At 46.5% G+C, this 16,477-nt stretch overlaps 1 protein-coding gene across 1 annotated transcript in view; it reads right to left on the minus strand.

Moving 5' to 3' along the window:
- The window catches only part of LOC123760726 (proteoglycan 4-like), a 13,947-nt gene extending 2,430 nt beyond the window's left edge, over positions 1-11,517 (minus strand). Inside the window, exons 1-3 of the mRNA XM_069328694.1 lie at positions 11,502-11,517; positions 8,305-8,372; positions 5,187-6,026 (exon numbers count right to left, since the gene is read on the minus strand). Of these exons, the coding sequence (XP_069184795.1) occupies positions 5,187-6,026; positions 8,305-8,372; positions 11,502-11,517 (924 nt within the window). The remainder of the gene's footprint in view (positions 1-5,186; positions 6,027-8,304; positions 8,373-11,501) is intronic.
- Positions 11,518-16,477: the final 4,960 nt, after the last annotated feature.

Below are 16,477 nucleotides of genomic sequence, written 5' to 3' on the forward strand. Positions count from 1 at the left end.
CCAGCCATTAACATTACACCTCGGCCAGGCGCCTCTATCATAATTAAAACTATAAAACATGTTTCCATGTTTTTTGGCTCTTTCTAATTAAAAACTTTTTTTCTCTGTTTTGAAAGGCGGGATGATGTACTTTGTGTGTGTGTGTGGGGGGGGGGGGGTTACTACTTGTGTCTGCAGGATCGAGGAGTTAGCTCTTAGACTCTGCCTTTCTAACCATCAGTTGCTAATGTACGGAATCCCTCCTTTTAGCCTCTATCATATCTTCTATTTATATTTCACACACACACTTCCACTCACACACAGGTGGCGGGTGTGAGGCGGGACCAAAGAGCCAAAGCTCAACCCCCGCAAGCACAACTAGGTGAGCACACACATCCCCAGGATGCAGCATGTAGGTGTCTAATTCTCAGGTACCTATCTACTGCTAGGTGAACAGGGGCGAGGAAGAGTCAGGTGAAAGAAACTTTGCCCAAACCTGTGCCTTGTCGGGGAATCGAACCCGGGCACCTAGAACTACGACCCGGGAACGCTGTACCCAACTGAATTGTGAGACCCCATGTGCGTGCGTGTGCGCGCGTTTAATATGCCCATTTCTAACTCGCAAGAAAAGTATTACCTTGAGGTTACCTTGAGGTGCTTCCGGGGCTTAGCGTCCCCGCGGCCCGGTCGTCGACCAGGCCTCCTGGTTGCCGGACTGATCAACCAGGCTGTTGGACGAGGCTGCTCGCAGCCTGACGTACGAGTCACAGCCTGGTTGATCAGGTATCCTTTGGATACCTGATCATATTCGTATAACTTCTCCCCAAAATTGGTATCCAGCCGCGAAAATTATCTCCCGACAAACCGCGTGTATAAATATATTAAGTTTTAGTATAAAACATTTGCAGGAGGACAAAGTTAAGAGTAGGTTCCCCGTGGCCGCCACTAACATTATCAACCCTACACCAGAGTGGTGCACGCACGCACGTGTTGGCGTGCGTGCACTCTCACCTGTCTAAAGTTTTCCGTATAACTTCCTGAACTAGTGATCTTGGGCGGGGTCCACTCAGCCTCGTACGCTTCACGAATTCTTCTCCTTTTCTAACCCTTCAATAATGTCTGGGGACTTGGGAGTTAGATGATAAAAGGGGACTGAAGGGAAGGGAACTAACAGCGCCTAGCCATTACTACTATATAGCTCTGGGAAAGGGTCAGGATAAGGATTTGGGATGGGACGGGGAGATGGTTATTTATTATTAACATCTTTATTGACAAAATTAATTACAATTTTGCCTAATCTGAGGATTTTGATAAAGTCTTATTAAAGTGAGGATAATGCTGGTCTTCACTGTCACGCAGGACAGAGGGTCATACATAAGACAATAGGTCTAAACTGTAGGCTGAAGCACACATATATCATGGTTACAATCAATGTTTTAATGTGTGAATATGTGAAAACAACCTTCTATTGTGCACTGCCACACAAGGGCAGGGATGGGTTTACAAGTGATGCAGCTTAGAAGTAATATAAATAGAAATGGTTCTTCATTCTTTAAAATGGACAAGCACATTTGGGATAAATTGTGAGGAGGAGATGGTGGCCAAATACTTGGACGATCGGGGATTGAACGCCGTCCTGCACGAAGCGACACCGTCGCTCTACCGTCTTGTCCAAGTGGTTGGAGTAAAAAGACGTAAAAGAGAAGTGGAAGATGAAGAAAGCTTGAAGAAAGTTTGATGAGGGATAACCGGAGACGAGAAGCTTGAGATGTGGAGGAGTGTGTGTCAGCCTCAGTAGGCACTAGAGGGTGAGAGGAAGGAAGGTGAGGAATGATTGAATGCTCAATAGTGGGCTCCCCCCCCCTCATTCCCCCCCCCCTCTGCTTCCCCACTCATGAAGAGCTTTCGATTCCCTCTCCCTTTTTTCCCTCCATAATTTTTTTTAACAATAACAACTCCACGTTAATCACACACCATATTTCACACTATTCCATGGAAGACTCCATAAAAATGGCCTTGGGAGTTGGGGGGGGGGGGGGAGGTTCAAATTGCTAATATTTCCTGAAATATTTAGGTCCACCCCGACCGGCCTATGTCCGTCCCGGACTACAGACGTTTTGCTCTGCAAATTTCGGCGTGGCGTCTGTCCTGCAACTTCGGACAGACAAGCAAAGTGAGACAGGTATCTTGCAGGTAACGATTTCCTGTCTCTTACACTAATAGGGGGAAAGAGCGCTGCTACAGTACATAGTGACCGACCGATCACTCGACCACAGAGGAATGGGTTGTGAGTGCGAGAGGTGGGTTGTGAGGGCGTGAGGTGTGTGAGAAGACGAGGTGGCTAGGGAGACTGAGGGAAGAGAGGAGGGGAGGGGATGGGAGGGGAGTGAGAAGAGGTGTGCAGGATGGAAAGGGTTGGTGACAAGGCATAAAGAGGGGGGGGGGGAGGAGATTCTCATGGGTGTGAGGCGGACACCAGAGACGCCGCGGGGGTCCCCACACCACCTACATGGCCTGTGACAGGTTGTGTGCGGCTTCCCTTACACCCCATGTACATGTGCACAGTCCCATGTACACACACACACACACACACACACACACACACACACACACACACACACACACACACACACACACACACACACACACACACGGATATACATATTCATATTTGGCTCATCCAGGAACAGACTTTTGAACCTGTCTACACCAGTTGATTGAAGGTTGGAGAGGAGGGACTCAAGAGCTAAAGCTTCATAGCACAACAATTAAGCAAGATGCAGTTAGGAGAGTACACAGTGTAATTGCAACACGTGGACCATCTTGAAGGTGCAATTTCATAATAAGCCGATCAACATCCCTGATCTCAGATGTACAGAGTCAGCTGTGTGACTCACGGTGTACAGTCACGTGTGTATAACAGCCACCTGTGTACACGTGGTTGTAAATGAGTAAACACAATATTACATGAAAGGCTCCACTCGAAGGTATCGTTACTCACCACCACAGTGATATTGGTGGTGTTCACTCGTGTCCCTTCACTCTGGTGGTGTGTTCACTCATGTCCCTTCACTCTGGTGGTGTTCAGTCATGTCCCTTCACTCTGGTGGTGTGTTCACTCATGTCCCTTCACTCTGGTGGTGTGTTCACTCATGTTCCTTCACTCTGGTGGTGTGTTCACTCATGTCCCTTCACTCTGGTGGTGTGTTCACTCATGTCCCTTCACTCTGGTGGTGTTCAGTCATGTCCCTTCACTCTGGTGGTGTTCAGTCATGTCCCTTCACTCTGGTGGTGTGTTCACTCATGTTGCTTCACTCTGGTGGTGTGTTCAATCATGTCCCTTCACTCTGGTGGTGTGTTCGCTCATGTCCCTTCACTCTGGTGGTGTGTTCGCTCATGTCCCTTCACTCTGGTGGTGTGTTCACTCATGTCCCTTGACTCTGGTGGTGTTCAGTCATGTCCCTTCACTCTGGTGGTGTGTTCACTCATGTCCCTTCACTCTGGTGGTGTGTTCACTCATGTTGCTTCACTCTGGTGGTGTGTTCAATCATGTCCCTTCACTCTGGTGGTGTGTTCGCTCATGTCCCTTCACTCTGGTGGTGTGTTCGCTCATGTCCCTTGACTCTGGTGGTGTGTTCGCTCATGTCCCTTCACTCTGGTGGTGTGTTCACTCATGTCCCTTCACTCTGGTGGTGTGTTCGCTCATGTCCCTTCACTCTGGTGGTGTGTTCACTCATGTCCCTTCACTCTGGTGGTGTGTTCACTCGTGTCCCTTCACTCTGGTGGTGTGTTCGCTCGTGTCCCTTCACTCTGGTGGTGTGTTCGCTCATGTCCCTTCACTCTGGTGGTGTGTTCGCTCATGTCCCTTCACTCTGGTGGTGTGTTCACTCATGTCCCTTCACTCTGGTGGTGTGTTCAGTCATGTCCCTTCACTCTGGTGGTGTGTTCACTCATGTCCCTTCACTCTGGTGGAGTATTCAATCACGTCCTCCTCACACTTTGTGTGTACTCGTGTTGCAGACGGAATGCTAGCGTGGCTTGCACTCACGGGCTGCTAGCACGATCTATAACAGCAAGGGGTTGCTATAGCAAGCTCACTATGTAAACAAAGAACATATTGCTTGCCGCATGCATTAACGTTCAGCCCAGCACTGTTAATTACGATGCATGCGAAAGTGTTTCCAATACGCGCGGCCAGCATAGGTATACAGTTGCGCCCGCGTGGGTATATTCACTTGAGGTGTATGTTAAACAGATTCGCAGCAGTAGGCGCAGCGTGGGTCGAGGCTGGGGAACACTACACAGGCGGCGTGACACATCCTACACCCCACTACACACCCCCTACACCCCACTACACACCCCCTACACCCCACTACACACCCCCTGGGTAGGCGCCTGCTAGGTTATCAGCCGGCTTCCTGTCCCAGTGGTCACCTGATCAACTCAAGTGGTAGCTGGGGGTGGTGGTTGTGTGGGGAGGGTGGTGGTAGTGTTGGTTGGTATTTGCGGAGAGGCAGGAGGGAAGGGAGAGGGGGTGCTTGCCCATCTGTGCTTCCTAACATGCACTATCTAGCCCTAATAACTAGTCCTCTCCTAGCTCTGGAGGAGTGTGATCTAGTAGGCTCCCCATATGCCCCGTCTGTCAGCCTTGGTGTACCTGTTGCGTTCTAATTGATATATTCTGGCGTTCGAATTCTTTGTTTGATCTGGTATTGAAGGTGTGGATGGAGGCGCGCTGCACGACCTTCTCTTCTTCTGTGCATTCTACCTTTTAAGGTACGAGTATTTCCTAACATTTCTTAGACATATTTTGTGTTTTCAGCCTCCATTCAAGTCATCTTCTTCTACTTTCTCTGTTTGAAAGAGGCTGTCCTCGTCTATTCTGCCCAGTATTTTATATGTTGTGATCATATCCCGCAAGGTTTGTTCTAGGCTGTGGATTTCTATTAACCTGTCCATGTAGTTTAACCCTCTTCGTTCTGGCACCAGTTTACTGGCAAATAGTGATTCCGACAGATGAGTAGCAATGATTTACGTGGTTTGTTAGGAGGCCTGGCCAGAGACCGGGCCGTGGGGACCTTGAATCACGGAATCACCGCAAGGTAAATTGATCCTGATACATTAGCTCAAGATGATGATTGAAAAAATAATTGATACGAGCCGGAGTCCAAAGCCGAAAGGTCATTCAGTGGTGAGTGTGGACACACCTGCAGGGGCGAGTGTGGACACACCTGCAGGGGCGAGTGTGGACACACCTGCAGGGGCGAGTGTGGACACACCTGCAGGGGCGAGTGTGGACACACCTGCAGGGGCGAGTGTGGACACACCTGCAGGGGCGAGTGTGGACACACCTGCAGGGGCGAGTGTGGACACACCTGCAGGGGCGAGTGTGGACACACCTGCAGGGGCGAGTGTGGACACACCTGCAGGGGCGAGTGTGGACACACCTGCAGGGGCGAGTGTGGACACACCTGCAGGGGCGAGTGTGGACACACCTGCAGGGGCGAGTGTGGACACACCTGCAGGGGCGAGTGTGGACACACCTGCAGGGGCGAGTGTGGACACACCTGCAGGGGCGAGTGTGGACACACCTGCAGGGGCGAGTGTGGACACACCTGCAGGGGCGAGTGTGGACACACCTGCAGGGGCGAGTGTGGACACACCTGCAGGGGCGAGTGTGGACACACCTGCAGGGGCGAGTGTGGACACACCTGCAGGGGCGAGTGTGGACACACCTGCAGGGGCGAGTGTGGACACACCTGCAGGGGCGAGTGTGGACACACCTGCAGGGGCGAGTGTGGACACACCTGCAGGGGCGAGTGTGGACACACCTGCAGGGGCGAGTGTGGACACACCTGCAGGGGCGAGTGTGGACACACCTGCAGGGGCGAGTGTGGACACACCTGCAGGGGCGAGTGTGGACACACCTGCAGGGGCGAGTGTGGACACACCTGCAGGGGCGAGTGTGGACACACCTGCAGGGGCGAGTGTGGACACACCTGCAGGGGCGAGTGTGGACACACCTGCAGGGGCGAGTGTGGACACACCTGCAGGGGCGAGTGTGGACACACCGGCAGGGGCTGCGCATGTTGTTAGGAAGAGATCTGGGCAACACCTTCTCTTCCCGATTCCTGGGGCTAGATTCACGAAGAAGTTACGCAAACACTTACGAACCTGTACATCTTTTCTCAATCTTTGGCGGCTTTGTTTACAATTATTAAATAGTTAAGGAGCTTCGAAGCACATGGAGGCTGTTTATAACAATAACAATAGTTGATTATCAAGTTTTCATTCTTGTTAACTGTTTAATAAATGTAACCAACGCCGTCAAAGATTGAGGAAAGATGTACACGTTCGTAAGTATTTGCGTAACTGCTTCGTGAATCTGGCCCCTTGTCTTTCCTGTACAACTTCGCAACTTCGGCCGAAGTTGCTTGACACAGAGCTATCAACGAGGTGGTCATGTCCGGGGTTGGGTTCCAGTACTCGGTAATTCACCACCAGTGTTCAAGTGCTTGAATTTGCGACTAAATTACAAAACATTCTTGAGTTTGTTTAAATTTAAGAGCTATATAGTCTTACTGGCTGAGCACTTTCTTCTGATAATTACCTACTTACCTTGATGAAATTTATCTAAGACGATTCAAGTTCTTTCCAAGTATTTCCTACTACCTACTCACTTACACTTAAGTGTTTCTGATTCGGTTCGTTATCTGCACTCAAGGACGTAGCTTCCTAGCCGATTGTGACTGGCGACTTCGTCTCATGGTAATTATTTGACTCTTGTGCTGCACTTAAACTATCTCTTAAGTTAAATGTAATTATATGTCACATTCCCTATTTTGGGAGCACATGTCGGCGAATCAGACTTTAATTACTTTGTGTCTGGGTAGAACTCTCCTGTTAGAATGATTTTGGTCTGTTCTTGCTCAAGGTAAACATTCTCTACTGAAGGAAGATGTCTCTTTCCTTGGAGCCCATGAAACAATATTCTTCAGTACATGTTGATATTCTTGAGTATTTTGAGAAGCCTGCAGACTATGCCTGAGGAACGGGTGACACGGACTATCTTAGCTATGTAGTCTCACGTGTTCGTGGCCTACAACAACATCTTGAATAGAGAAATTCAGAATATAACAAACTTTGTGCTTTGCTTTCGTAAATATAACAAAAATAGGTGAGTACAAATAGGCGAGTACAAATAGGCGAGTACAAATAGGTGAGTACAAATAGGTGAGTACAAATAGGTGAGTACAAATAGGTGAGTACAAATAGGTGAGTACAAATAGGTGAGTACAAATAGGCGAGTACAAATAGGCGAGTACAAATAGGCGAGTACAAATAGGCGAGTACAAATAGGCGAGTACAAATAGGCGAGTACAAATAGGCGAGTACAAATAGGCGAGTACAAATAGGCGAGTACAAATAGGCGAGTACAAATAGGCGAGTACAAATAGGCGAGTACAAATAGGCGAGTACAAATAGGCGAGTACAAATAGGCGAGTACAAATAGGCGAGTACACACACACACACACACACACACACACACACACACACACACACACACACACACACACACACACACACTCTACAACCCCACCTCAGAGTGTATTAAAGGATCACTCCTATTTTACATGCTATGAATGCCAATCTCTTCACCCGTATTTGTCAGTGGTGGTCACTCAGGGTCACTCACGAACTTAACCCCTCCCCTTCCATCATACCCATCGCCCCCCCCTTCCATCATACCCATCGCCCCCCCCTTCCACCATACCCATCGCCCCCTTCCACCATACCCATCGCCCCCCCCCTTCCACCATACCCATCGCCCCCCCCTTCCACCATACCCATCACCCGCCCCCCCTTCCACCATACCCATCCCTCTTATTTCCCCCTCACTTTTCCACCTCAACCAATCACCCAACCAGGTCATCACCTCTACAACCATCAACTAGTCCCGGTTATCGTTGGTAATATATCAGCAAACAGGAGGAGCAGTAACGCGTTAAAGCGTTAATTAACGAGGGTTCGTTGAGCTCTTTAGCGGATTTCTTTCTCGTGAAATGTACTGTCGTTAACCTCTAACGAGGTCGTCGTTTGTAATGGAATTGACCAGACAAGCCTTCAATGGGTTATATATATATATATTGCTATATATAAAATGTGTATTCTTTGGGAAAACATTGTCTATGGCGCGTGATGGGAATGGAACAAAGTGTGTTTCAAACATTGTGATTCATGTACACGTGAAATCAGATAATGTAAATATTGGGTTGGGATCCTGGGCTTGCATTCCCTTGGGCAACGGGCTGGCGATATTCTGACCTCTAGGGCCAGGATCACCAAGGGTGGTTGTTGCGTGCGTGGTTGCTTCTGCAGGTCAGCATTCTCAGCTGTTTAAAATGATAGCATATTAGACTCAGTCAGACTCATGGTTGCTTGATTGTGTTATGTGGTGGTGGTGAAGGGTTGGTGTGGTGGTGGAGGTTGATGGTTGGGGTGGTGGTGGTAGTAGTGTGGTGGTAAAGGGGTTAGTGAGATGGTGAAGGTGTTGGAGGAGTTCTTGGGTTGGGTTAGATTTCATTAAAGAGTAACGACGGTGTAGAGAGAGAGGGAGAGAGAAAGAGGGAGGGAGGGAGGGAGGGAGGTAGGTACATCTCTCTTTCAGGTCCAAGATCTTACTCCGTGAGCCTCTTGACGTGACCAGTCACGGTTCAACACACTGTAAAGATCCCTGCCAATTAGTTGCTAATTGCGAGATGAGTTAATTCAAGACCATATGTTCTCGATCTCAATTTGTCGTCGAGACTATTTTCTCCACTTAGATCACTAATGAGTTAACATATCTCTATGGATAATTAAAGCTCTAATGTGTGCATTTGTGACCAGTGATTAGTCTCGTGCGGCTTATTAAGAACTGGGAGCTGGATTCATGAAGCATTTATGTTCCTACTTACGAAAGCAGTACATCTTATCTCGATCATGGCGGATTGGTCAGTATTAACCCGTTTACGAGCTCGGGGTGGCTGCGAGGTCATTCACGATCGAAGGTTGTTATTGATGCAGACGATCTCGTATAGAGTTTCGGAGCTCATATTAACTGGTTAATAATTCAAAATAAGCCGCCAATGGTAGTGGGAGAGATGTATAGGCTTCGTAATTGGACAGTTAAATACTTGATGATCCTGTCCCTGGTTGGTCTGTGATGAAAGACTGAAGGAACCAAGTCTCACGTCACTAGGAGAGAGGAGAAACAGGGAGGTTGTGATCACGACATAGAAAATACTCAAGGGAATAGACAGGGCAGCCAAGGACAGACTACTTAACCCGGGTGGTACACGAGCAATTAGGGGCCGCAGATAAGAAATGAGTACTCAAATGAGTGACAGATTTATTAGATATAATTTTTTTCGGTGCCAAGAGTGAATACAAAAAAAAAGTGCTGAAAGCCGACTCCATACACAGATCTGGAACTCTGTACACTAGTCGACTGTGAGAGGGTTGAGAGGCGGAACCCAAGAGCTGTGGTTCATCCACCGTAACTAGGCTAATACTGTCACTTTCAACCACCATAGCAATCACTGGTGCAAACGAAGAACTCTCGAAATCGATTACAGGTAAACCAAAGCTCCATACAAGATCAAAAACATAATCTCAGACCACAGGTGAAAGTATTTTCTTTTTAAGAGTTTTTATTTAGTTTTTCTGAATATTGATAACGAAAATCATCTTATCTCGCATCCATCCATCCATCCTCTCATCCAACCCCTTTTATCGTCTCCATCCATTCTTTCATCTCCTATTCATTCTTTCATCTCCATCTATTCTCTCATCCAACCCCTTTTATCGTCTCCATCCATTCTTTCATCTCCTATTCATTCTTTCATCATCTCCATCCATTCTTTCATCATCTCCATCCATTCTTTCATCATCTCCTATTCATTCTTTTATCATCTCATCCACGCATTCATCATCTCCCATCAACCCTTTCATCTTTACCCCTCTCATCATCTCATCCCATAAACTCCTTCATCTCCTCAACCCTTTCATTTTCTCCCATTCATCATCTCATCCCATGCACCCTTTCATCATGTCAGCCCATTCACCCATTCCGTTCCCCTCCTACCACTTCACTTAACCCCTTCCCCCCCCCCCCCTCCCCCACCCATCTAAAAAAACAAAAAAGGTGTTTCCCGGGACCGACCGCCTCCCAGTCTTACCACCAACCTCCAAGTTTTTTCCCGTGCTCAAAAATTGTATGTTCAGATTTCAACTGTATAATTGTAATGTGAGTGTTTATTATTCATAACTTGCCTTAACAAATTTATATATATATATATATATATATATATATATATATATATATATATATATATATATATATATATATATATATATATATATATATGTCGTACCTAGTAGCCAGAACGCACTTCTCAGCCTATTATGCAAGGCCCGATTTGCAAAATAAGCCAAGTTTTCATGAATTAATTGTTTTTCGACTACCTAACCTACCTAACCTAACCTAACTTTTTCTGCCACCTAACCTTACCTATTAAGATAGGTTATGTTAGGTAGGGTTGGTTAGGTTCGGTCATATATCTACGTTAATTTTAGCTCCTATAAAAAAAAATTGACCTCATAAATAATGAAATGGGTAGCTTTATCATTTCATGAGAAAAAAATTAGAGAAAATATATTAATTACCTCTAGTTCAATTGTAGGGACCCATAGCCCTATGGGTATGTATGTGTATACAGAATATGTGGAAGCTGGTCAGAATTTCATTTCACATTTGTAATTTGTAAATGCACATTAATGACATTTTGTAAAAAGACACCTCGAACACTGTTTATGAAGGACAGACTTAAATCTCTGTATTTATGTATGTAGGTAACATACATAAATACAGCTTAACATTTTAAAAGCACTACGATCAGCTTCTGTGGTTGATTGTTCAATAAATCCCTGAACTATATGTTTAAACAGATCTCTCACCCTGTCCATGGAGGACAGAAGAAAATGTATATATGCTGGTTAGCATTGTAAATGTGTGGCCACGTCTGGGGTAAAAAATAATAAAAAGCAAAATAAAAAAATGGTTCCATGCTATTTCTTTTCATTCGCCTAGCCTAAACTATTTACTGGATTCCCTTACCTTCCTTTCCCTTTCATAATCAGTGATTCTCCTCCCTTTTCACTCTTGACTTCCATCCTCCGTCTCTTCACCCATTTCTTCATTGTTTCTCCCTTTCATTCTTGGATTTCATTCTTCTTCAGTTTGTCTTCGGATTCCACTAGTTCTTCGCCGCTGGCTTCCCCTACTTCTTTCTTTTACCCTTGGCTTCCCTTTTTCATCTCCCCCATTACTCTTTGGTTTTTTACCTCCTTCCTTTGCTCTTCGTCATGCAATATCTTGCTCCTCCACCTTTCTCCTCATCCCTCCCCCATTCTCCCCATTCCTCCCTATTCTCCCCATCCCTCCCTATTCTCCCCATCCCTCCCTCCTCCCCTTCACTAACCTTGCACCCCGCTCATGTTCACATTTTTTCCTCGAGTTCATCACAGGTCAAGTCATTAATTATCAGTAATCTGAGCACCTGCGATGATTAATTAGGCCCGCTCATACCCCCCCTCCCCCCCCCCCACCCCACTACCTAACCCCCTCCCCCCTTCCCCACCAAAGGGAACACACGTGGGATAGAAGATGAGGATGGGGAGGAGGAGGAGGAGGAGGATGGGGGAGAATAGGATGGTTACAAAAGAAAAAAAACGTATTTTACAAAATTTATGAATATAGGCTAATAGGATTTTTTTTCCTCCAGGAAGGTTTAAAGCATGTCATAAGAGGTGTTTGGTCGTATGTTACGTTTCCCAGGGTGATGGAGAGGAGGGGATAACGTCCCACTCGTTGGTTTATAGGCGATTAATCCCCAGGCGAGTATCGGGGTCGTTTGTACTCCGTAATGAGCCACTCATCATAGACCCGATACTCGCCCACACGCGCGTGCGTATGCTCTCCTGCCTTTTTTTTATAATAAGTGGGAGGCTGCTTTGGGTGATTTTGTGTTTTCGGGGTCTGGCTGGGGTCTGGCTGGGGTCTGGCTGGGATCTGGCCGGGGTCTGGCTGGGGTCTGGCCGGGGTCTGGCTGGGGTCTGGCCGGGGTCTGGCTGGGGTCTGGCTGGGGTCTGGCTGGGGTCTGGCTGGGGTCTGGCTGGGGTCTGGCCGGGGTCTGGCTGGGGTCTGGCCGGGGTCTGTCTGGGGTCTGGCTGGGGTCTGGCCGGGGGTCGGGAAAGGGGGGAAAGAGGGGGTGTGACACTGTGCCGACGGAGAGGATAGCCTTGTAGGTCTGGATAGGGAGGTATGCTTATCAGTACTTTCACTGTTAAGCATACCCTTTCACCCCATTGTCTCCCTTCCCCACTTATCCCCTATTCCCCCTCTTTCATCTCCATTTTCCCTATCCCCTCCTCTCCAACGTTTTCCCCTCCCAACTCTCTCCCCTCCTTCCACTTCCTGTCTCCCACCCTCTCCACCTTTATCCTCCACTCTCCCCCACTCTTCTCGCCCATCTCCATCCTCCATCCCGATTTTTCCTTCTTCCTCTCTCCTCCCTCCTCTTGTCTCCCCCCTTGGCTCTCTCCCTCTCCTTTCGTCTCTCCTTCCCTCTCTTCAAACAAATCTCCCTCTCCCCCTGTACTCCATATTGTGTTGCTTGTTTCTCTCTCTCTCTCTCTTTCTCTCTCTCTCTCTCTCTCTCTCTCTCTCTCTCTCTCTCTCTCTCTCTCTCTCTCTCTCTCTCTCTCTCTCTCTCTCTCTCTCTCTCTCTCTCTCTCTCTCTGTACCCTGGTCGTCCCAGTCTCTGGAGGCCTATCTGTGTATGTGTTTCCGTCTGTCTCTCTCATTCTGTTTCTTTCACTGATTTATCTGTCTCTTGTAAAAATACAGTAGTTAATCATTGGCGTGTTGGTGGTCTGCTGGTGGAAGGAGCCAAGTGGGGTGAAATATTAAAACATATAATAGTTACCCCGTTTGCTTTGAGAATGGAGCGGAGGGTTTAGGAAGTATTTGAAGCTACGGGAAGATCGTCTGTTTTATGCTACTATGGCCAAAGTTTGAATAACAGAAGAATTATGTTAATATTCCTGAGATCAGTGAATAACGGTTCATACTACAGCACTAAGAAAATATATATTTTGAAGTTTTTATTTTCAAAATATTTAGCTTAGTGTAGCTGGTGGACAGTGTCAATAATCGTTGCGAGGGTCAGAATGGGACTCCCTGGCACGCTGTTTTCTCTCCAGTTTTGGCGACCCCCAATTAGCCTATGTCAATCCCATACCCCAGGCCATTCTTCCTGCAAAGTTGGGTCGGACTATCCTTAGGCATCTGGTCCCCCAACTTTGCACAGACAGGCACCAACATTCTCTCTTGTAGATATAGATAAGTACTGTCGCTTTTGAAGCATGGGTTAAAGTTAGAACAATTTGGAGGACTACTGACACTTCCAGAGACTGTCCCGCGACCGGAGGACCAGTGTTTGGGACATGGGGGAAAGGGTGGGGGGGAGGAGGGACGGTAGTCAAGCCACGTGAATCTGTTAGCAAAATTGACTTCACGCTCACGTCGACGTCTCAGGGGTGAGGAATCCAAACACAGCACCTTACAGCACCGCTGTAGGGTGTAATTACAGCGGTGCTGTAATCCCTACAGCACTGCTGTAATCCCTACAGCACTGCTGTAGGTGTTACCGTAACACCTTTCTCGTTATGTTTACATTTAATGCTGTGTGTCGGATTGCCTTTGATAACTTCCTTATCTTCGTTCCATATACTTAAGAATCTTAGTTCTTTCTCTAAATCTCTAAATTCTCTTAATCTCTCTAAAAAAAAGTTCTGACATGTGACTCGTCTGTGTTTCCAGTTGTCAATTATGTCCTCTCGTTATACTGTTCCTTAATTTGAACATTGCTTCTATATCTAATTTGTGAATCTCCCTTAGTATCTTGTATGTCCTTTTGATGTTTGACCTATTTCTTCTTTCCTCCAGTGTAGCGAGGACCAATTCCCTCAAGTCTGTCTTTATAGCTCAACCCCCTTAGCTCAGGAACACGCCTCGTTGCATATTTTCTGCACCTTCTCTGGATTTGTTTTGTTTAGCTAGGAGTTCCATGCTGGGGTACCATACTCCATCATAGATTTCACTGTGTGTGTGGTGTGTGTGGTGTGTGTGTGTGTGTGTGTGTGTGTGTGTGTGTGTGTGTGTGTGTGTGTGTGTGTGTGTGTGTGTGTGTGTGGTGTGTGTGTGGTGTGTGTGTGTGTGTGTGTGTGTGTGTGTGTGTGTGTGTGTGTGTGAGTGAGTGAGTGAGTGATTCGAACAAAAGTGGCCAGTGAAACACTTGTTCCGGAAGTGTTCGGATGTCATCAGTTGAGTCGTGTGTAAACCGTTTTTCATTCATAAATAAGGGGTTGGCGGGTGCTTGGAATGGACTTTGGGTCTTTGTTTATGAGGACCGCTGGAAAATCAGCTGGTGCTCTCAGCTACGTGACTCGAACGAGCGTCCGAGAGAATCCCAGCCACTGACACTTAACCACTTGACCACCCTGACTTGCTAAAACGTCATTCAACCGGATTTCTACTGAAATCACAGGAAGTCGAAATCCGGTTGTATGATTTTCAAGTCAATTCTCTGGGCCTATAATACAAGTTAGAGAATTAAAGAAGATAGAATTAAAGTTATCTAAGTAATGTAGTGTCATTGAAGTTACTGTCACTATCATTTAAATGTTTTTTAACACCATCATCAAAGCTTGGCGCATCATTATTGAGGTTACGCTGGCACCGCTTCTGAAGTTTGGCACTCACGGAAGTTGTCTGGCACTAGCTTACTGTTCTTTTCAGTGATCTCTAATTGATACCCGAAGTACCAGACAGTATCATTGACCCGTTAGTTATCACGAATGCCTCAACAACCACCACTATTCACGCCCCCCAACAACCACCACTATTCACGACCCCCCAACAGCCACCACTATTCACGCCCCCCAACAGCCACCACTATTCACGCCCCCCAACAGCCACCACTATTCACGCCCCCCAACAGCCACCACTATTCACGCCCCCCAACAGCCACCACTATTCACGCCCCCCAACAGCCACCACTATTCACGCCTCTCACATTATGATAGACATGAGTAGCAAACATGGACAACAACATACTAAACAGTGTCAGAATCACTTGCGTATACAAAGTGGTTCAGCTCATAGTCTTTATTACCCTGATCACAGTCTTTACCTTCAGTCTTTACCTTATATTCCTAGAATTATTAAATTACTTCAGAGTGCCCCCCATCTCTATTCATATAAAAAAATGATAATTTTATTTATACAATGAACATAGCAACATGTTACGAAAGTTAATTATTGCGTAAATCAAAGTTAACAAAGTCAATGAGTTGTACACTCAGCCTCCGAGTTCTAAGCTCAGCCAAACTTTCGCAAAAATCACTCGGAAAATCTGGAAATATTAATGACAGTGTCAATAATGTCATGAATTACCTTTTATTACAATGGTGTTTTTTTAACACTGGAGGAACTGGTCGTTCCCCCACACCTCTCGAGGGATAACCCAATAGATTTGAAACCTTTGCTTAAGTCTTAAGAGTAGACCAAATGTGTGTTTTGTATAATGCTTACAGATTTGCAGCACCGGACTTGATGCCACAGAGCACCGCAGGACTGGGAGAGTCGACGGAGTCTGCATCTGTGTGCAGCTGTTAATCCATCTCGTCCTAAGAACAATTTTATTTATACTATTTTTAAGTTGCATCACTTATGAACCCATCCGTGCCCTTGGGTGGCAGTGCACAATAGAAAGTTGATTTTATATATTCATACATTAAAACATTGTTTGTAACCATGATATATATGTGCTTCAGCCTACAGTTTAGACCTATTGTCTTGTGTGTGTGACCCTCTGGCCTGTGTGACAGTGAATACCAGCATTATCCTCACTTTAATAAGCCTTAATTGAAATCCTCAGATTAGGCAAAATTGTAATTGATTTTGTCAATAAAGATGTTAATAATAATAATAATGTTAATATGACGGATGAGAATATATCCATTCGATCAACATGTTGCAGTCTCCGTGGTGTAGTGGTAAGACACTCGCCTGGCGTTCCGCGAGCGCTATGTCATGGGTTCGTATCCTGGCCGGGGAGGATTTACTGGGCGCAATTCCTTAACTGTAGCCTCTGTTTAACGCAACAGTAAAATGTGTACTTGGATGAAAAAACGATTCTTCGCGGCAGGGGATCGTATTCCAGGGACCTGCCCGAAACGCTACGCGTACTAGTGGCTGTACAAGAATGTAACAACTCTTGTATATATCTCAAAAAAAAACCAAAAACAATCATTGTTATTACTCGTAGATTTACACAATGGCGATATTATACGCTTCTTCCACATACCTTAAATCTGAGATCTGGTCATTCTT

Source organism: Procambarus clarkii, chromosome 21 (genome assembly GCF_040958095.1).
Source record: "Procambarus clarkii isolate CNS0578487 chromosome 21, FALCON_Pclarkii_2.0, whole genome shotgun sequence".
NCBI classification, from domain to species: Eukaryota; Metazoa; Arthropoda; class Malacostraca; order Decapoda; family Cambaridae; genus Procambarus; species Procambarus clarkii.